Genomic DNA, 22,444 nt, shown 5'->3' on the forward strand with positions numbered 1-22,444 from the left:
TACCTCCAGCTCAGCTTCTTCCCTAAGCCACTGGAGCAACTGAATTCCCTGACCTCCCCACCCCAACCCTCCAGGAAGCGGGTCCTTCCCTTTTCCTCCCTCCTCCCTGCCCCCCCTTCCTTGCTACCGAGGCAAGCCTGCAAGTTACCATTAAAGATTTTAAGGTTTTGATACGAGCCAGGTGTGGTGGCGCACGCCCGTAACCCCAGTACTTGGGGGAGGCTGACGCAGGAGGATCACAGGTTCAAAGTCAGCTTCAGCAAGTAGTGAGACTCTTAACAACCTAGCAAGATCTTGTTTGGAAATAAAAATTTTAAAAATAGGGCGGAGGGTATAGCTGGGAGACAGAATAATGCCCCTGGGTTCAATCTCCAGTACCCCCCCCTCCGCCACACACACACACACACACACACACACACGCACGCACACACACGCGCCCGAATCTGATGGCACTGGCCACAGAACACAGCCAACTGGTCTACCCTTCCTGGCACAGTCTTGTGCCCACCAAGGTCCTCTTCGCCTCCTTATCTTGTATAACTTCCAGTGAGAGTTAATCCCTAACCACAGCCCCTCTGAGCTCAGTCCCCAGTGCTCGAGCTTTGGGACGTCATTAAGTCAGATAAAGGCGAGATCAACCTAGCTCTGAGCTCACAACCGATAGGCAGGTCGAGTATGCGCAGGAATCTTAGAATCTTACACACCAGGGCTGTTTGTGTTGCAGGAAGAACAGTGCAAGGTTTCATCTTGATATTCAGAATAGGGAGCCAGGCGTGGTGGTTCACACCTGTAATCCCAGAACTTGAGAGGCCGAGACAGGAGGAGTGCGGGTTGGAGTTACAGCCTCGGCATCTCAGCGAGGCTGTCAGCCACCTAGTGAGACTGAGAACCTGCTTCAAAATAAAAAATAGGGCCAGATGTGGTGGCGCACGCTTATAATCCCAGCATCTGAGAGGATGAGACAGGAGGATCGCAATTCAAGGACAGCCTCAGCTACTTAGTGAGGCCCTTTGCAGATCAGTGAGACCCTGTTTCAAAATAAAGAATAAAAAAATAGGGCTGGGGGTTTAGCTCAGAGGGAGAATGCCCCTGGGTTCCATTTCCAGTACCGCAAAAAAATAATTAATTAATTAATTTTATTAAAAATAAGAAGGACTGGAATGTAGCTCAAAAGTAGAATGCCCCTGGATTCATTCTCCCGAACAAAAAGAAAAAGAAAAAGAAAAAAGAAAAAAAGAATTGGATACCATTTAAAAATTATGAGTTATTATTTCTGAGATCTTTCATTTACGATTTTCGGCTTGTGATTTGCACAGGTAACTGAACCCAGGAGGCTCACAGGAGTACCACCACATTTCCTCAACGTTCTCCAGCTCTGCGCAGGCACCTGAGGGAGACCCGCCCAGCTCCGCTCCAGCATGACCTTCACGGTGGCATCTGGAGGTCACAGTGATGCGACAACCCTTTGCAACGGGGCCCAGACTCTTCCCTCTTCTCCATGACAGGCCGCAGCGCCTCCCACTCTGCACTCCTGGAACGTGCTCCCCTCACCCTCCTCCCCACCCACAGCAGCTCTCAGCCGCTCCCCCCTCTTACAAATGCAAGCAGCGACTTACCACGAGTCCTGAGGAGGGATGGGAGCGCTCAGAAGCAGACCCTACCACATCGGCTCTTGCCAGCAACACCAAGTCCACTCCGGGACCATAACTTAACTTTTTTCCTGCTGGAATTAGACCCAGGGGCACCCTACCTTTCCTTAACCTACACCCCCAGGCTTACTTCACTTTTTTTTTTTTTTTTTTTTTTGCGAGTCTGGGGATGGAACCCAGGGGCATTCAACCTCCAAACTACACCCCCAACCCTGTTTTTTATTCTTTATTTGAAACAGGGTCTCACTGAGTTGCAGAGGGCCTAAGTAGCTGAGGCTGTCTGGAACCACGATCCTCCAGTCCCCACCTCCCGAATGCTGGGATTCCAAGTGTGCGTCACCACGCCCGGCTCCTTATTTCATTTTTTTATTTTGAGACACGGTCTCCTAAATTGCTGAGATTAGCCTCGCACCTGCAATCCCTGTCTCTGCCTCCCAAGTATTGACTGGGGTTACAGGTGTGCGCCTCTGTGCCTAGCTCACGCCTTCATTGTAAAACACTCCGATCACCATGGGAAAACTGTTTCAGCAGGATGGTCCCCCTCCCCTCTCTCCATCCCCTCACTCCAAGATTTTGCACAAGATCTCTGACAAAGGAGGAGACGAGACGAGAGGCAGGAGAGCCGCTGCCGCGTCTCACGCCCTGTCCCCTCATCCCTCTCTCGGGTGCACACGGTAGGTTTTCCTGTTTTCAGCCGGGATCACAGTGACATGGCCACGGAGGAATTTAATTTACCAGTGTCTCCGCAGCGTTATCTAGAGAACATCGTGCTTTCCAGGTGTTCTGGCTGAGAACGCGGTCGGGTGACTCACAGGACGGTGCGGGGCCGCGCAGAGTACGTGGCTCGCACTTGTTTTTAGTGTTGGTGGTGGTGGTGGTTTGGGTTTTTCTTTACGGTACTGGAATTGAGCCAGGGGCATTCGACCTCCGAGCTACACCCCCAACTACACCCCAGCCCTACCGCTTATTCTTTGTTTTGAAACAGGGTCTCACTGAGTTGCAGAGGGCCTCACTAAGTAGCTGAGGCTGTCCGTGAACCGCGATCCTCCTGTCTCAGCCTCCCAAACGCTGGGATTACAAGGGTGCACCACCACGCCTAGCTCATTTATTATTATTATTATTATTATTATTATTATTATTATTATTAGTGGTGGTGGTACTGAGGTTCCTGGAAACCCTTCTACCTTTGGGCTACACTCCCAAACACCTATTTTTTATATTTTTATTTGGAGACAGGGTCTCTTAAGCCAGTGAGGCTGGCTTCGAACCTGCGCGATCCTCCTGTCTCTGCCTCCCAAACGTGGGGATGACAAGCGTGCGCCGCCACACCCGGCTATTTTTATTTTTAAACAGGGTCTCGCTAAATTGCTGAGGCTGACCTCAAACCTGCGGTCCTTGTCTGACCTCAAACCTGCGGTCCTTGTCTCGGCCTCCCAAATCCTGAGATCACAGGTGTGTGTCACCACGCCTGGCTCACGCCCACCTTCTCATTCCCCCAGCCAATCCAAGAGCTTCCCGTGAGGAGGCCCTGCTGAGTGCTAGCCAGGCGGGGGTGGGGGGCTCCGTCATCTGGGTGCTCCCAAGCTTCACTGCAAACGGCCCTGCCCTGAATGTCCTCTCGTGCATAAAGCGTACAGCCAAGAACAGACGTCCACAATTTTTTTTAACTGAAGAACCACAGAGCAGGTGAGCACGGTAGCGTACAGCTTTACTTGGAAGGCTGAGACAGAAGGGCTGATGGTTCGAGGCCAGCCTCAGCAACTTAGTGAAACTCTCAGCAACCTAGCAAGACTTTGTTTAAAACAAAAAATAAAAGGGCTGGGGGGTAGAGCTCAGAGCCTAGTACCACCACCAGCAAAATAAAATAAAAATTCTAATTAAAATTAAAATAGAAAGTTAGAAAAGGAATTGTCTTATGGCTAAGAGATTTTCTAAGCATAAAGTACAAATGGAAGGTACAAATCTATCCAGAATATCCCAAGTCTTCCACCACGGAACAAGGTAAGAGAAGAAACCCAGGAGGGCAGTGACCTTCACCAACAGCGAGTGGGCAGGCTGAACTTTCACCAGCCTCCGAGACACGGAAAGATAAACAGAGAAAGCCATGGACAGGAAGAGAAGGCCCAAGGGGTGGATAAACACCTGTAAGGGTACAGCCCCAGCTGGCGTGGTGAGCGCACGCGTGACCTGAGAGGCTGAGGCAGGAGGCTGACGGGTTGGAGCCCAGCCTCTGCACTTGAGCAAGACCCTCCGCGACTTAGCAGAACTCCATCTCAAGATTTAAAAAAAACTTTTAAAAGCCTTGAAGTGTAGCTCGGAGGTACAACGCCCCAGGTTTCAACCCCCAGCATGAAAAATAAAAAAATAAAAAGGTACAACCCCTAAGCCGGGCGTGGTGGCGCACGCTTGTCATCCCTGCGCTTGGGAGGCGGAGACAGGAGGATCGCGCAGGTTCGAAGCCAGCCGCGCGCGCTGGCTTAGGAGACCCTGTTTCCAAATAAAAATGTAAAAAGAGGTCTGGGAGTGTAGCCCGGAGGTAGAAGGGCTTCCAGGAACCCCAGTACCACCAAAAATAAAAAATAAAAAAGGTACAACCCCAATAACAAAGAAAAGCAAATAGAAACAATCCTCACACAAGGGCTCCCCACCCACGCCCACGTGCGCCCCGAGACCATTGGGGCACTCAGGCGAGCCCCGCTCCCGTCATCCAGCGCTCCGAGGAGCATCCCAGACGCATTTCCAGACGCCACTGGCACTGCCCGCCACAGCCTCCAACCCGGAGTGCCACTTCTAGAGAGGAGGCTGAAGAGTAACCCCGGGACGAGAGCGCCCGCCCCTGCCTGACACTGGGAGCCGCCCCACCCCGCCACAGACAAGGCGATGGAAACGAAGCCGCAGGCTGCCTACTGAGCGCCCACAGGGCCGCAGGCCAGCGCGAGGCCTCCCGGGGCCTTTGCGTCTGACGCAGTTCTCTTTCCAAACATCTGCTCTGGGCAATTCATCTTCTATAATCAGAGAAGCCATAACCGTTGGCTATTTCTTAAACCAAATCCACGCTCTTCCATTCCTGCCCATCTCCCAAGCAAGAAGAACACAGGGGCTTTGCTGTCAGACACAGGAGGCAGCAGGTGGCCCTGGGCCACATCTGGCCCACTGCTGGTTTTTGTAAATAAAGTTTTATTGAGCCAGGCACAGTGGCACACACCTGTATTCCCAGTAGTTGGGAGACTGAAACCGAAGAATCGCAAGTTGTTTTTGTTGTTGTTGTTGTTGTTTTTGTGGTACTGGGGTGGAACCCAGAGGCTTTCTACCTCACTGAGTAGCTGAGGCTGGCTTTGAACCTGTGTGATCCTCTCGTCTCAGCCTCCCAAGCGCGGGGATTACAAGCGTGCGCCATCACGCCTGGCTAGAACTGCAACTTGAAGGCCAACCCCAGCAACCTAGTGAGACCCCGTCTCAAAATAAAAAAATAAGAAGGACAAGGGGTGTAGCCTGGAGGCAGAATGCCCCTGGGTTCAAAAAAATAGAGAGAAAAAAGAAAATCCAGTTTTGTGACCTCTTATTTGCAAGGAATACATGCCAACCCTTCTCATCCAAATGCACCCGTGGTAAAACTTAACTGATGAAGCAGACACAGTGTGTGGGGGAGGGGAATTCGTGGCTGAAAGGACTCCCATTGACACCGAGCGCAGAAGTGGGAACACCAAGGCCAATCTCCACGTCCCGGATGGGGACGGGGCGGCGGGAGCTGGCCGAGCGCTGTGTGCATGTATGTCTGACCGCTCTGCCCTTCACTGCGATGGGAGGCCACAACACACCAATTAAAGTACATTTACAAAAAGTTTCAGCACTTTTAAACATACGCATGTTTCCTTTTAGTTATGTTGCAATTTGGTAGTCTGGTGTGTGTATGTGTGCACGCATGCGTGCTTACGACGGGGAATGGAACCAATTTTATTATTTTATTTTGAAACAGGGTCTCACTAAGTTGCAGCGGGCCTCACTAAGTAGCTGCGGCTGGCTGCAAACCTACAATCCTCCTGTCTCAGCCTCCCACATGTTGTGCTGGGATCCCAAGCGTGCGCCATCACCAGCTCCTATTTTATTCTTTTATTTTGAAATAAAATATTGCTCAGTTGCTGAGGCCGACCTCGAACCTGTCTCAGTCTCCCAAGTGCTAGGATTACAGGCGTGTATCACCACGCCCGGCTGCTAACCGGGATTTCTGATGGCAACCACATGAGCTGCAAAGCCAAAGTAGCTGGGACTCGGCAGAACACACCCGCCACCACCACGGCTGCCCCAGGGCACCCCTGAGCACGAAGCAGGAGGCGCGGCTGAGGGCCAGGAACGCCCGGCCTACCTTTCTGGCAGTGACTGTGGGTCCAGCACCGCTCCACAAACTGCCCGTTGATGACCGTGGCGGGGCAGCTGGTCTTGCCCTTGGCGGTCCCCGGGCAGATGTCCCCGCACTCCTCGTTGTCGTCCTTGTTGAGCACGATGTAGTTGTCCTCCACGGAGTCCAGGATGCGGGACCAGTCGATGGTGGCCAGGTAGCACAGCTCGTTGTTCTTCTCGATGCGCACGGAGCCGCGGGTGATGTTCATGAGGCTGTACAGCCCCAGCTCCTTCAGGTGCACCATCTCGAAGATGACCAGCGCGTAGTTGAAGAAGAGGCGGGAGCCGCGGATCACCGTGAGGTTGGGGAACAGGTCCTTCAGGCTCTCCAGCCCGTAGACGCGGAAGAGCAGCAGGTAGTCCGTGATGATGGCCAGCTTGGGGAAGCTGAGGTCTCGGAAGTCTTCCGGCCTGGTCTTGAACATCAGGAGGATCTGCAAGTGTCCCTCGATCACCGAGCAGTTCTCCAGCTCCTGCAGCCTGGTCAGGTTGTTCCGGATATCCATGCCGGGACACACTGGGGGTGGGAGCGAGAGAGAAAGGAGCCGGTGAGCTCACGGGCCCCGCGAGACACGCGCCCCCGCGGTCAGAGCACAGTTCACAAAGCCAATGTGCGCATGAGTAAAGAAGATGTGATCTGTACACACGACGGAGTTTTACTCCACCGTACGGGACAAAACTATGGCGTTTCCAGGAAACCAGGTGGAGGGCAAGATGCTGAGGGAGACCGGCCAGACTCGGAGGCTCGGGCCCCATAGGCGGAAGCTACAGAGAGCTCGGGAGCTCGGGAAGAGCTGGGGAAGGCAGTCACTAGTGAAAGGGGCCCGCAGGAGGGACAGCAAGGCTGGCAGGAAACAGACCAAATAATATGTCTGCGTCTGAAGTATCGCTACCAATTGCACCTGCACGTACGGAGAGGGAGGAGGAGAGCGCGGGGTGCAGAGGAACGCGGGAAGATGTGCACAAGCCGGGAGTGGGGCACTCCCGAGAGCCCAGCACTTGGGAGGCTGAGACAGGAGGATTCAGGCTCACGGCCAGCCTCAGCAACTTAGGCTTGTTTCAAAATTTAAAAAAAAAAAAAAAACAAAACAAAACAGCCGGGCATGGTGGCGCACACTTGTAATCCCCGCACTTGGGAGGCGGAGACAGGAGGATCGCGCAGGTTCGAAGCAGCCGCGCTGGCTTAAGAGACCCTGTTTCCAAATAAAAATATAAAAAATAGGTCTGGGAGTGTAGCTCGGAGGTAGAAGGGTTTCCAGGAACCCCAGTACCACCAAAAAAAATTTTTTTTAATTATAGTAGGGTTGGGGTGAGCTCAGAGGTAGAGCACCCGGGTTCAATCTCTAGTGCCACGTACAAGAGAGGCTGTGTGTACATATGTATGTAACACTTTGAATATCCCTGTTATGTATAACTAACGTACCAATTAAAATTTAAAGAAAATAGGATCTATACAAACAATGGAATATTATTCAGCCATAAAAGGATAAAACCCTGTCACCTGTGACAACATGGACTTGGAGGCCATGACGTAAATAAACCGGGCATAGAGAGACAATACCACCAGACCTCCCTCCCACGGAGAACCGTTGTTCTCATCCACAGAGTACAATGGTGGTTATTACAAGAGCCTGGCGGGCGGGGCGGAGGGAGACAGAGGTCGGTCGGTCGGTGCATGCGAACTTAACGAGGAGATAAGAATTCCGGTGAGCTGTTGCCAGCAGGGCATCGCGGGGCGCGTCCAGGACAGCAGGGGGAGGCTCTGCGCGCAGTCGGCCTGCACGCAGGTGAGGGGCGCTCACCACCGCCTCGGCGCCGCCCGCCCCGCGGTGCACCAGCCACCGTGTGCTGCGCCTGTATGTGTGAGACCAACTTTTCAAAGGAGAACTGGAGACGGTGCCGGGTTGACGGCATGCGACCCGGCTCTGCATTTTAAACGGTCCAGCTCCGGAGGAAACACTTTCCCTACAACGTGCCTGTGCCTAGGTGACTGCTCTCAGAGGGGGAAAAAACCAGCTGCTTTGACAGTACCATCCAGAGCCTTAAACCATCACCTCTATCCTGACAAGGCCGAGACAAGCAGATTACAGAGGGCAAGCGGCAGGTGTGCAAGGGAAGGAGGAGCGTCCCCACATACAGGAGGAAGGAGGGGCGCCCCAAGGCCAGGTGTGCAAGGGAAGAGGCGGTCCCCGCGCCCCGTGTGTGCGAGGGAAGGAGGAGCGTAAGCAGTGTTTCATGTCGTAGGTGCTTGTTTATGTCAGCAGCGTCGCTGTGATTTTCCCTAAACACGTAACAACCGTCATCTCTAGGCACCGCCACACTAGTCTACATCCTGTCTAGCAAGGCCCGTCACCTCAGCTGGCTGTGAACCCTGGCGTTCTACCCACAAACTACACCTCATCTTGTTTTTATCTTTAGATTTGAAGCTGAGAGCCACACAATGTTGCTGAGGCTGGCCTTGAGCCTGCGATCCTCCTGTCTCAGCCTCCCAAGTACTAGGATTACAGGCATGTGCCACCGGCCTGGCTTGAACCAACTCTTTAGACAGCATCAGCAGGATGTCACACACACGCACACACACACGCGCACACACAGGCACACACACGCGCACACACACACGCACACCCACACCCAGCACAGCCTCAGAACCTGGAGCAGACAACACCAACCTCAGCTTCTTTCTCTCCAAGACACCAAGCCCTCGCCCACTACCTCTAAGGCAGCCTATTCTCAAGAAAAGTAGCAAATATCTTTAAGATCTACCCTGAGAACAACCCCCAAGACACAAGAGGGAAAGAAACTGCAAGTGCAGACAACTGGGAAAGCAGGCAACGTTAGCCGGGCATGGAGGTGCCCGCTTGTCATCCCAGCATTCGGGAGGCTGAGACCGGAGGATCCTGGTTCGTGGACAGCCTCAGCTACTTAGTGAGGCTCTCCACAACTCAGTGAGACCCTGTTTAAAAATAAAGAATAAAAAATAGGGCTGGGAGTGTAGCTCAGAGGTAGGATGCCCCTGGGTTCCATCCCTTGTACCGAAAAAAAAAAAAAAAAAAAAAAAAGCAATGTTCTCAGGTCAGGTTCCGTGTAAAACAGATGAAGCGAAATCAAGGCTTCACGCACAGGATGCTGGGAGAAGGTCCTGGAACCCAGGGAGCAGGGACCCAGCGCCCCACACCCCGCTCCTCCTGAGGCCAAGGCCCCGGCAGCAAGGCAGCCTCCAGGGCCGAGGAGGTGGAGGCCAAGCCTCAACAGCCATGTCGCCCACACAGATCTGGGCTCGTCATGTCAACAGCTACACAGAGGGAGACTCTGACAGGCATGGAGGCCTCCCAAGGAGCTTCGTCCCCCCTGCAGGGGAGGAAACGGGCTCAGAGAGCAAAGCCATCCTCTGAGACGCATGTCCTGGGAAGACAGACAGGGCAGCCAGATTTAGCTATTAAATTTGTGTTTCAGACAGTCATGGCGGCACAGGCCTGTAATCCCAGGTCTTGGAGGCAGAGACAGGAGGCTTAAAGCCTCAAGGCCAGCCCCAGCAATTTAGCAAGGGCGTGGTGGCACAGGCTTGTAATCCCTGCGCTTGGGAGGCTGAGACAGGATGGCGCAGGTTCGAAGCCAGCCTCAGCTACTTAGTGAGGCTCTCAGCAACTTAGTGAGACTCTGTTTCCAGATAAAATAGAAAACAATTCAGGGAGTGTAGCCTGGAGGTAGCAGGCCCCTGTATTCCATCCTCAATATCACAATAGAATAAAATAAAATAAAATATAAAATAAAATGAAGCCAGGCGTGATGGTGCACACTTGTAATCCCAGCATTGAGGAGGCTGAGACCGGAGGATCGATGTTCACGGACAGCCTCAGCTACTTAGTGAGACCCTCTGATGAAGAATAAAAAATAGGGCTGAGGGTGCAGCTCGGAGGTCGAATGCCCCTGGGCTCCATCCCCAGACCCGCAAATTAAATAAATACATAATAAATAAATAAATAAATAAATAAATAAATAAATAAAATGGGCTGGGGTGTAACTCAGAGGTAGAATGATCTAGGTTGAATCCTCAGTACCAAGGAAATAAAGAAAGAAAAGAAAAAGAGAAAACAAAAGGAAGAAAAAAGCAGATACCAGAGGGCCACAGCGTCTGATCCAGTTACATCAAACGTTCAGCCCGGGGCCGCCCACACACGCACCGCGACTGGCGGCCGTGGGGAAGCGGACTAAGGCACGGCCGTTCTCCAGAGCAGGATGGGAAGCTGCGAGGTTGCCTGCGGTCCTTGCCGGACAATCGCGGAGTCTACTCAAACCACAGGTCACAAGCTCCGCGAGAGCTGGGTGACTTCCAGGCGCTGTCAGGAGCACTGCCTGCTGCAGCTGCTGGACAGCAGGGGACTACTGTGCTGTTCCGCTCTCTCCTGGCTCCAACCCTAACTCATTAACGCCTTCTGCCCTATTAGTCACAGACAATAGGGCAATTTACTGTCCGGCCAGGAAAATACCCAGAGGAGGCTAGAAATGAGGCCAGAAATAGATGTAGGAACTTCTGCGGGCTCCTGATACCTCTGGGCGGAAACCGAATGATACTTCAGCTCCCGTGACGGAGCTGAAATCGAGGGAAGACCCATGACCCAGCACCTGGCTGGGCACAGCAGCATACACCTATAATCCAGTACTGGGGGGCTGAGAAGGGAGGACTGCAGGTCAGAGGCCAGCCTCAGCAACTTGCCAAGACCCTACTTCAAAATTAAAAAATTGATAGGGCCGGTTGGCCCTGCACGCTGGCCAAGCCCTGGCCTGCCTCTTGCTCCAGCTGGAGTCCACAGGAGGCACAAGCGAGCCCTCCCGGCTCCCACCATCCCTGTGCTTGGCTTGAGGGTCCAGCTCCCGGCTCAGAGGCCGATGTCCAGCCAGCGGCAGTCAAGTCTGGTTTTGTTGACCAGCAAACTGGCACACGGCTCCTCAGCGCCCGTTTCTGTACCAGAGGGTTGAGGTGGTGCCTTCACTTTGAGCGGAGACTGCTTCTAGACTCGGTCTCTGATTTTTTGTTTTTGTTTTGTTTTGTTTATGGTACTGGAGATGGAACCCAGGGGTACTTAACCTCTGAACTACACCCCCAGTCCTATTTTTTATTTATTTTAATTTTTTAAAATTTATTTATTTATATTACTATTATTATTTTTTTTGATGGTACTGGGGTTCCTGGAAACCCTTCCACCTCCAATCTACACTCCCAGACCTATTTTATATTTTTATTTAGAAACAGGGTCTCTTAAGCCAGCGTGGTATTCTTTATTTTGAAACAGGGTCTCACTGAGTTGCAAAGGGCCTACGTTTCTGAGGCTGTCCTCAAATCGTGATCCTCCTGTCTCAGCCTCCCCAGTGCTGGGATTACAAGCGTGTGCCACACACCCAGCTCGGGCCCGGCTTTAACCTTCTGCGTTTTCTCCAAGAACTTTATGCCCAGGGTCCCATCTTCTGATGCTCTGCGGTGTTGTTTCACTTGGGGGCGATTCTGTTTTGTTATAAACAGGGAAAGGGGAGCATGGGGACGCCTGAGACTGTGGCAGGGAGAAGAAGCGTCAGAGGGGCCTCAGGCCAGAGCCTAGCGACACCACCTCCCAGGAAGTCAAAGTCCGCGTTTGGGCATCGCGGGGTTCCCGCTGGAGCCCCGCATGGGACGCTCTGCACCCAGCTTTGGAGGTACGGCTGGGTTGTGCCTGGGAGTCCCCTCGATTCAGACGCTCCTCTTTTGTATGAGTAGATTTCATAAATATGGGTGTATTATATACCTACATTATACGACATACATAGACTTCTGTGCCTAAGTTGTTCCAAACATACTCGACACTGTTCTAGTGACACAGTGGAGTACTAAATTTGTCAATGTTTAAGTGAATTAAAATGACATAAAAGTAGCCGGGCGTGGTGGGCAAGCTTGTCATCCCATCACTCGGGAGGCTGAGACAGGAGGATCGCGGTTCGCAGCCAGCCTCTGCAACTTAGTGAGGCCCTCTGCAACTCAGTGAGACCCTGTTTCAAAATAAAGACCAAAAAATAGAGCTAGACCCAGGCGTGGTGGCGCACGCTTGTCATCCCAGCATTCGGGAGGCTGAGACCAGAGGACTGTGGTTTGTGGACAGCCTCAGCTATTTAGTGAGGTCCTCCATAATTTAGTGAGACCCTGTTTCAAAATAAAGAATAAAATATAGGGCAGGGGGTGTAGCTCAGAGGTCAAATGCTCCTGGGTTCCATCCCCAGGCCTGCAAAAAAATAATAAATTTTATATATATATATATATATATATATATATATATATATATATATATATGGCTAGGGGTGTAGCTTAGAGGTAGAATGCCACTGGGTTCAATTCCCAGTACCAAAAAAATAAATTAAATAAAATAAATAAAATAGAAAGAAGGGGCGGGGGTGTCGGCCAGGATGGAATGGAAACCAAGAGCCTCAAGTACCAGCCTCCCTGAGTTCACGCCGACGTTCAGGCGCATTTACTTTGGAGAAATCTGAAGGCTCTGACCCTCCAGACACGATTTCTAGCGCAGAGTGGACGGGCCGCCCCGTGGCACCGTGGACGCCGCACGTCGCCGGCAGAGCAGAGCGCACCCTGGACAGCGCTGGTCCTGAAGTCCCAGGGAACGGCATTTTCCAGGAGAGGCTGCCTCGAGGGCCGCCCTGCTCGGCGGCCTCTGCGGGCCTCCTCTCCACCGTGGAAACCGCAAAGGGAACGTCCTGGGCGCAGGGCAGCGCATCGAGAAGAGTCTGGAAACCCCGCAGCCCTGCGGTGGCAAAGGCGTCACCCTTAGCCGTCCCTCATGGCTCCCTGGGCCACCCCGGCACCGCCTCTCTGCTCTGTCCAGCCTTAGCACCGCCCCTCCTAATGTCAGGAGGGCCTGCCCAGAGCCCCGCGCCGCGGCCTGGGTGGCCCTCACGCCAGTTCCCGGGCACGCAGCCCTCCCGGCCTCCTGCCAGCTGTGTGGCGGTGGGCGCCGCCCTAACCCTCGGTGCACCTGCGTTTTCTTGCCGGCTAGCGGCAGCGCTGCCATGACGTAAGCTCTGCCGAGTGACGGGCCTGGGGTCGGGCCGCGTGGGGCCGACTCCCAGAAGCAGGGCTTCAGGAAGCAGAACTCAGGCACACTGGCAAGCCACACTCCCCGCGGATTCTCGGGTGGCTCAGAGGCGACACTTCGCAGCTGGCTTCTGCAGACAAGGAGGCTGTCCGGGCGGCAGCACTCAACACCTGTTTTCTAAAGCAGATTCTGGAGCCCACCCGCCCAACATGTGAAAACCATTCCCATATTCATTCAACAAGCACTGGCTGAACCTGGCTGCATGCCAGGCATCGCCCTGGGCTCGGGAGATAGGGCAAGATAAGTAAGACTGTGGCATTACGGTTGGCACGAGACACCTACGTAACCGCCACAAGCCGCCATCAGAGTAAAGGGCGGACCTACGCAACAACGGAATGGAGACTCAGCCTCACTGCCTCTCGGGGCTTTGACTTTCCTACAACTGTTAAGTGGAAGAGCAGGTGTGCAGGAGGTAAGAGGAACAGCGAAATGTCACAAAGAAGTCGGCCGGGCCCAGCGTGGAGGCGCACGCTCGTCATCCCAGCACTCGAGAGGCAGAGATCACAGGACCGCGGTTCGCGGCCAGCCTCGGCTCCTTAGTGAGGCCTCTGCAACTCAGCGAGACCCTGTTTCAAAATAAAGAATAAAAAATAGGGCAGGGGGTGCAGCTCGGAGGTGGAATGCCCCTGGGTTCCATCCCTATTGAAGAAGGAGAAGGAGGACGAGGAGGACGAGGAGGAGGAGGACGAGGAGGGCGAGGAGGAGGACGAGGACGAGGAGGAGGACGAGGAGGACGAGGAGCAGCCGCCAGCTACGGTCCCTGAGACCTCTGCATGGTGTACATGTGAAGGTGAGTAGCGAGGCCACTGGAATGGTGAAGAAACTTTACAAGTTTTCTTTTGGGCCCACGGAGAGGGGCACACCACAGTGTGGCACTAGTGGGGAGACCAACCCAGCACCAATCATAAACACGGGAAGCGCAGCCACCACGCACTGGGGACCCACTCAATCAGGAACGGCCGATCCAGCCGGGACAGTGACTGCAGGCGAGGCCCCTGGGCCAGGGCGTCGGCCCGGCCGGGAGCAGGGTCTCCACCCAGACCTCAGGACCCGAGACCCTGCATGGCGCTGGGCGCGGCGGGCAGTCAAGGAGGCAGCGTGTGGAGCCAAACTCTGCATCACAGAGGAAGATGTTTTATTTTATTATTATCATTTGTGGTACTGGGAGTGGAACTCAGGGGCTTTCTACCTCCGGGCTATACCCCCAGCCCTACTTTTATATTTTATTTAGAGTCTAAGTTGCTGAGGGCCTCACTAAGTAGCTGAGGCTGGCTTCGAACCTGCAATCCCCCTGTCTTAACCTCCCAAGTCCTGAGGTTACAAGTGTGCACCACCACACCGGGCTCAAGGAGGATTTTTTTACTTTTTTTTTTTTTTTTTTGAGGAACTAGGGATGGAACCCAGGGGCATTCTACCTCGGAGCTATACCCCCAGCCCTATTTTTATTCTTTATTTTGAAACAGGGTCTCACTAAGTTGCAGAGGGCCTCACTGCTCCAGTCTCAGCTTCCCGAGTACTGGGCTTACAAGCGTGCGCCATCACGCCCGGCTCCATTTTTTTTTTTTTTTTTTTTTTTTTGTGGTACTGGGATTCCTGAAAAAAAACCCTTCTACCTCCGGGCTACACTCCCAGACACCTATTTTTTATATTTTTATTTGGAAACAGGATCTCTTAAGCCAGCGAGGCTGGCTTCGAACCTGCGCGATCCTCCTGTCTCCACTTCCCAAGCGCAGGGATTACATGTGTGTGCCACCACGCCCGGTAATCCAATTTTATTTTTAAACAGGGTCTCACTAAGTTGGGGAGGCTGGCCTCGCACCTGTGATCCTCCTGCGTCAGCCTCCCCAGCACTGGGTCTCCCAAGTATGAGGACAAGTAGTGTGCACCACTGCGCCCTGCAAAGTCCTCTTCATCGACGCAGGGACAGAGAGGAGTGAGGGCACAGAAGAGGGCAACCCAGAGAGGCCTGGGGAGGCCGAGAGGGGCCCGTGACCGGCAGCACTGACACCGCGCACTGTTCATGGACGAGGGAAGGCGGCACTTAGCGCCTCCCCAGCGGACACAAGCCTGCTGGCCGCTCCTGGCTCCCGGCCTCCCGTGTGACTCGTACCCTTCCCATGCTCCTAACCAGTGCCGTTTCTGGTTTTCTGCACCCCACAAGGGGGGGGGCAGAGCGGAGGTGAAGGTCTCCTCCACGCCGTGAGCGGGCCTGCAGGCGGCCACACCTGCACATCTTGCTGTGCGGAGACAAAACGTCTCAGGACACTCCCTCACAAAGAAACTGGAGTTGCCCCTCCTCTGCAGAATCGGGGATGGTACTCAGACATGCCAGGCAAGTTCTCTACCACGGAGCTGCCCCACCGCCCTCCTTCCTTTTATTTTGAGACAGGGCCTCACTAAGTTACTCAGCCCGGCCTCTGACTTGTGATCCTCCTGCCTTAGCCTCCAAGTCGCGGGGATGACAGGCTTGCGCACCGCTCCCGGCAGGGTCTGACCTCTTGGAGGAAACTTGGGCCAAACTTCCCCAGAGGCGACCATGGATCTGCAGCGGACACCAGCAGAGACAGCGGCACTCCAGGGGGTCTAAATGCCAAGCAAGCCCAAATTCTTTTTTTATTTTTTTATACTGGGGCTTGAACCCAGGAGCATTCTACCTCTGAGCTACATTCAGCCCTTTTTATTTTTTATTTTGAAACAAGGCTCTGTTAGGTTGCTGAGGCTGTCCTCAACCCTGTGATCCTCCTCTCTGAGCCTCCCAAGTACTGGGATTACAGGCCCGACTAACGATCACAAATTTTAAACCACATCGATAGGAAATCACCCGCGGCCCACTCCCGTTATATGTGCCATTCTGCTCTAAAGAACAGACGAGAACATTGATTGACAGGTACTGAGGACAGCTCCTGAGAGCCGCGGGTGGGACCCTCCTGCCTCCGCCTGCAGGGTTTCCAGCAGAGCTGTGCTCCTGTTCAAAGGCACCTGTTTTAACGCACACTGGGTTCCGTAAATTGGAACTCATAACCGAAAGCAACAGCACCCAAACCCAAACGAAAGCCCTCTACCGGGGGGCCGCTCACTGCGTTAGCTGGTTTCGGGGTTTGGTTGTTGCTGCGGCTGCTGCTGAAGAGGACTGAACCCAGGGACGTTCTACCTCAGCTACACCCTCGGCCCTTTTCATATTGTACTTGAAAGCAGGTCTCACTAAGTTGCTGAGGGTCTTGTTAAGTTGCTGGGGCTGGCCTCGAATATGTGATCCTCCTGTCTCAGCCTCAAGTGCGAGGGCGACGGCCGCACACCTGGCACCCCGTGTCTAGCAATGCATTTTCTACTTGAGGGACACCGCAGAGGCTTCTGCCCTGGGGACCACACGGTGACACTCCAGCACTGTGCTGAGGGCCATTTCAAACAGGCAAACCATCAGCAAAAAACGCTTTACGAAGCACGGCTCCGCACGCACCACCAGGAGCAGCTGTCCCGGCCCTGTGAGGACGGCACCGGCCCCCACGGGCGTCACGAGGAGACCGGCCTCGCTTGTCCTCAGATGACCGCAGCCGGCCCGACGGCAGGCGCGGGGTACAAATGCAGTAAGCAGGGGGCTGAACAGAGCCTGAGAATCAGAGGATCAAAATTCAGTTTTGAGAACTTATTAATCCAATCATAAGATTTGGTTTGGGACCTCGAGAAAGCTCCCAGGGTGGAAGGCAGATTGGTGGTCACAGGGTGGGGGACGGTGGGGGCGCGGCCAGGCTGAGCGCTCCTGTCGGATGGCAGGGGCCACACGCACACCCAGGCCTTCAGGTTTCCCTACGATGTGTGTGTGTGTGTGTGTGTGTGTGTCAGGGGCTTTCTACCTCCAGGCTATACTGCCAGACCTATTTTATACTTTATTTGGAAACAGGGTCTCACTAGGTTGCTGAGAGCCTCACTAAGTAGCTGAGGCTGGCTTCGAACCTGCGTGATCCTCCTGTCTCCGCCTCCCAAGGGCGGGGATCACAAGCGTGCGCCACCACACCCGGCTTTTTTTTTTTTTTTTTTTTTTTGTGGTACTGGGGTTCCTGGAAACCCTTCTACCTCCGGACTACACTCCCAGGCCTATTTTTTTATATACTTTTTTTTTTAATTTGGAAACAGGGTCTCTTAAGCCAGCGCACGCGCGGCTGGCTTCGAACCTGCGCGATCCCCCTTAGCCTCACTAAGTAGCCAAGGCTGCTCGCAAGCCATGATCCTCCAGTCTCAGCCTCCCGAATGCTGGGATTACAAGCGTGCGCCGCCACGGCCCGGCAAGTAAATATTTTTAAAAGGTTAAAAAGACATATGCTATTTATACCCTGAAACAGAAATGGGTGGTTTAAGAACAAGAGGTTGAAGGGGGAATTTTTTTGTCTTTGAACATATGTATATAATATATATACATATATATTATATATCGATTTATGTATATATATTTATATATAATTTATATATGTCTGCCTGGACATGCCTGAGAGGCCTATGTATATAGATTTATACATATATATATATATATGTATATTTTTTTTATTTTTTTATTTTATTATTATTTTTTTTGCCTGGGACATTCTACCACTGAGCTACACCCCCATCGTTTTGCTGGAACTATTTAAACCTGCGTTTGTGCACCAAAGCAGCCCTAGGTAAGAGTGGCCCGGTGCCAATAAAACTTTATTTACAAACACAGGTGGCTGGACTGGGCTCCAGAGCGTGGTTTACTGAGTCCCATTCTATCTGAAGGATCTGGCTGGATATAAACACAGCGGGCTGAGAAAAGGGAAGGGCAAGCCAGTGCTCTGGGAAGAGAGGGTTGCCACCCTCACCTGAGCAGAGGGAGCCAGAGTAGAACGCAGGAGCCAGGCACAGGGCACAGCGCGAAAGGAGACCAAGACTGCCTCCCTGTCACACCCCAGGGATCCGCTGAGGCCACCTGAGAGGCCTGTGTCAGTCCGAGTTGGGATGCGCGGGCTCCGCAGAAGGCCAGAGGTCAAGAAGGGTGGGCACTGGGGTCAGAAGGCCAGAGGTCAAGAAGGGTGGGCACTGGGGTCCAGGGTGCTGTGTGTTTTGTTATGGCCCTACTTCTTTTGTGGTACTGAAGATGAAACCCAGGGGCATTCCACCTCCCAACTACACCCCAACTCTATTTTTTGTTCTTTATTTTGAAACGGGGTCTCACTGAGTTGCAAAGGGCCTCACTAAGTAGCTGAGGCTGGCCGCAAACCACGATCCTCTAATCTCAGCCTCCCAAATGCTGGGATTACAAGTGTGTGCCACCACGCCCGGCTCCTTTTCTATTTTTGAAGCAGGGTCTCGCTAAGTTGTGAGGGCTGGCCTCAAACCAGCAATCTTCCTGTCTCAGCCTTCCAGGTACTGAGATAGCAAGCGTGGTCACTGTGCCCTGCTGGCATTCTGTGTTTAGAGGCTGAAGAGAGAAGAGCCCTTCCCCATCGAGGGCTCCTTAGCAAAGAGAGTGGAGAGCCAGGCTGATGGGCAAGTGCCTCACACAGACAGCTGGCGATGCCCAGAGACCCTTCTCATCACAAGTGGGGCCCGCGTAAGGAGGCCAAGTGTGCCACTCAGTACCCACTGTGCCAGGACAGCCCCACAGCTGAGGGGTCGCCAGCCCCAAGGCCAAGATGGAGAAAACCGACTGGAACCGAACAGGAATGGGAGTCTAAGATGGAGGGTGAGGGTGTGGGTCCCAGGGAGCCCCCACCCCAAGCTCTCTCGGGACGGGCAGGAGGGAGAGAAGGTCAGGAAAAGCGGCCCAGGTCGCATCACAGTGACCACCAGCAGCCTCTCCCAGCACGGGCTCCTCCCCACGGCTGTGGGCTCCGTTTGGTGACGCTGCCTTTTCTCACTCTGCGTGGTCAAGCAAGCTGGAGAAACAGAGAGGAAAGCCCGTCTCCATGCAGAGCAGCCAGGAAAACTCCACGGAGGCCGGTGGCTGGTGCACCTCCCTCTCAGAACTCTGGGAAGAGGGGTGGCCGTGGGGGGGGGGTGTCTGTCTGTCTGTCTGTCTGTCCCCCCTAGGGCTTGAACCAGGGGCTTTCTACCTCCCAACCACACCCTCAGCCCTATTTTTATTTTATATACAGTCTTGCTAAGTTGGCGAGGCGGTCCTCGGACTTACAACCTCCTGTCTCAGCCTCCCAAATACCAAGACAGGCAGGCCCCACCGTGTCTGGCTAAGCCCTTTGTGAGAAGTCTTACTGACGTCCCTCCACACTCCACCGAGTAGCCAACTGATGATCTGGAAGGTTTCCTGCTCCTCCCCACGCCTCTGAGCGGCCTCACATCTTGTTTATTGGTAGGATTTTATTAACCATTTTACCCAAGCAGGGGTAGGGAGGCTCCGACGCAAATGAAAGCTGTTTGTTAAGAAACATGCCTGTAATACTGGGGTTACAGGCATGGTAGCATGCCTGTAATCCCAGTATTGGGAGGCTGAGACAGGAGGATTGCATATGAGTCCAGCCTCAGCAATTCAGCAAGACCTGTTTCAAAATAAATAAAAAGGGCTGGGGGTGTAGCTTGGAGGTAGCATGCCCCAGGCTCAATCCCCAGTAAGATAAAAGAAAAAAGAAAAAGAAAAGAAACCAACACTCGAGGGCCAGATTAGGCAGGAGCCTAATGCCAGATCACCCGGCTCTAGGTCCAAATATCATCCTGTCTTCTTATTTGTAAAAAAAAAAAAAAAAAAAAGAAGGGAAACGCCGAGGTTATATACAAAACACACACAAACTTCACGCAGAATAAAGAGCACCCTGAATGGTAAATTTAGCCAGGCACAGAGGCCCAGGCCTGTAATCTCAGTACTCGGGAGGCTGAGGCAAGAGGGTCGCAAGTTCAAGGACAGCTTCGGCAATTCAGAGAGATCTTGTTCCAAAATAAAAAATAATACAGGGCTGGGGTTTTAGCTCAGAGGTAGAATGCCCCTGGGTTCAATTCCCAACAACACAATAAATAAAAAGGGTTGGATGGTAGCTCAGTGTCCGAATGCCACGGGGTTCAGCCCCGATCAATAACAAAGAAATAAAGATACATTTGCTAAATCCACCCAGAAGGCCAGCCACCTGTCCCATCCAGGAACAAACATTTGCCACGCTCCTACTACACGCTAGGTGCTATTCTAGGATCTAGAAGTACAGTGGTGAATAAACAAGCCCTTGTCTTTGTGGAAACTTAAACACGTAAGGAAACGGTCGACCCGTTTACTAATCCCTAAAAGCCCAAGCACAGGCCCACACTTAATTACCAAAGCCACTAGGAACTGAAGGGTCGGAACCATGTCCGTGTTCACGAGAACACGTGTGCACATTCACACACGCACGCACAGCCTGGCATCCAGCCAACAAACCAGCTTGAATTTTCTTAACAAGAACCTGCACCGATGCCCCTCTCCGTTCACCAACTGTGCGCCAGGCCCAGGAGCGCAGGCCTGGAGCGCTGTGCGAGGGGCATCGCTAGGCCCCACGGCCATAGCAGCTCCCTCCCTCTCCGACCCCTTCCTCGTCTTCATTACTTTGCTTTTATGAAGAACTCTACAGAAGCAACCCAACAGATTGGTTTTTTCTTTTCTTTCTGGTACTGGGGATTAAACCCAAGGGCATTCTACTTCCAAGATACACCACCACCACCACCCCAGCCCTTTTTATTTTGAAACAAGTTCTTGCTAAGTTGCTGAGAGTCTAAATTAAGCTGGTCTCGAACCTGCAATCCGTCTCAACCTCCCAAATACTGGGATTATAGGCATGTGCCACCCCACCTGACCTCCATAGATAGATAGAGATAGAAATATATAGATTGTGTGTGTGTGTGTGTGTGTGTGTGTGTGTGTGTGTGTGTGTGATACTAGTGACTGAACCCTCAGGCATTCTACTTCCAAGCTGCACCCCACCCCAGCTGCTTTTTTTTTTTTTTTTTTTTTTTTTTTTTGGTGGTGCTGGGGTGGAACCCAGGGGCTTTCTACCTCCGGGCTACACTCCCAGACCAATTTTATATTTTATTTGGAAGCAGGGTCTCACTAAGTAGCTGAGGCTGGCTTCGAACCTGTGCCATCCTCCTGTCTCAGCCTCCCCAGCGCTGGGACTGCAGGCGTGCCCCCCCGCCGGACTTCAACAGATTTGTTTAAAACAGGGCTTCGGGCTGCGGTGCGGTGGGAAACTCCAGCTGCATTCGCTTGGACGATCCTTCGGTCTTTGTCCCAAGCGCAGAAAGTTCCCAGCTACCGAGCCCGAAAGCCACGCTGGGCTGGGGCTTACCTCTGTCCCCACACAGCCCCACCGGAGCCCCAGAGGGCAGGGGGCTCGCCAAGACTCAAGGTCAAAGCCCCTCGCAGTGGCCAGGGCTGGGGGTCCAGGGAGACCCCGGCGCCGGGCCGGCCGGGCCTTCACAACCCCCTCTCGGCTGTGAGTTTTGTGTCCGGCCTGGGCCTCGGTTACTTCTCTGCGGGAGGGGCGCGGCGGCTCCCGCCCGAGGGCCGCCGTGGGGGTCCAGCGAGGTCCCGCAGAGGAGGCGGGCGGCCCGGCGCCCGCGGGTCGGGGTGCAGAGGCCGGGCTCGGACCCCGCGGCCAGCCTCCCGCACACGGCGCGGCCGGGGGCCCGGGCGGCAGCGAGGCCGGCGCCGCGGGCACTGGGGCAAAGTTCCCGGCCCGAGGCCGGCGGGCAGAAGCCAAGGTCAGCCGCCCGCCCCCCGCACTCACCCTCTCCGGGGAACAGGTGGCCCGCGGCGCCCACCAGCAGCGCGCCCACGGCCACCAGCAGCGGCGCGGCCCCCCGCCGGCCCCCGGCGCCCATGCTGCGGCCGGTCAGCGCGCGCGGGCCATGCCGGGGTCGACGGACGGACGGACGGGCGGGCGGGGGCTGCTCGCCGCGCCCCCGGCCCCGATCGTCGGTCGGCGAGCCGCGCGGCCCCTCGAGCTCTGGCGACCTGGGCCCGGGAGGGCGCGGGGCCGTAAACAAGGCGGCCGGCAGCTGGGCGCGTGCGGCCGCGGGAAAAGGCGGCGCGGATCGGCTGGAAGGGACCGGGCGAGGCCGGGAGGGGCGGGGAGGGCGGCGGCCAGGCGCGGCCCGCCCCGCGCCCCTGCAGCCCCGACTCGCCGCGCGGACCCCGCCCCGCGCCCCAGGCCCCCGCAGCCCCAGCCTCGGAGCTCCGGAGGCCCCGGCGGCGGCCCAGATCCCCGCCCGGCGCAGCCAGGCACCGCAGCCTCCCAGCTCAGACCCGGAGGCGCCCCAGATCCCCGCCCGCGAGCC

General features: G+C 54.3%; 1 protein-coding gene across 2 annotated transcripts in view; it reads right to left on the reverse strand.

Annotated features, from left to right (window-relative positions):
• The window catches only part of INSR (insulin receptor), a gene marked incomplete at both ends in the record, with an annotated part of 109,960 nt that extends 87,972 nt beyond the window's left edge, over positions 1–21,988 (reverse strand). For both annotated transcript variants that reach the window (XM_080715912.1, XM_080715911.1), the window contains 2 exons: positions 6,013–6,564; positions 21,895–21,988. In XM_080715912.1, coding sequence (XP_080572038.1) covers positions 6,013–6,564; positions 21,895–21,988 — 646 coding nt within the window. The remainder of the gene's footprint in view (positions 1–6,012; positions 6,565–21,894) is intronic.
• Positions 21,989–22,444: the final 456 nt, after the last annotated feature.

This window comes from Muscardinus avellanarius, assembly GCF_963383645.1.
Source record: "Muscardinus avellanarius genome assembly, chromosome: 18".
Lineage (NCBI taxonomy): Eukaryota > Metazoa > Chordata > Mammalia > Rodentia > Gliridae > Muscardinus > Muscardinus avellanarius.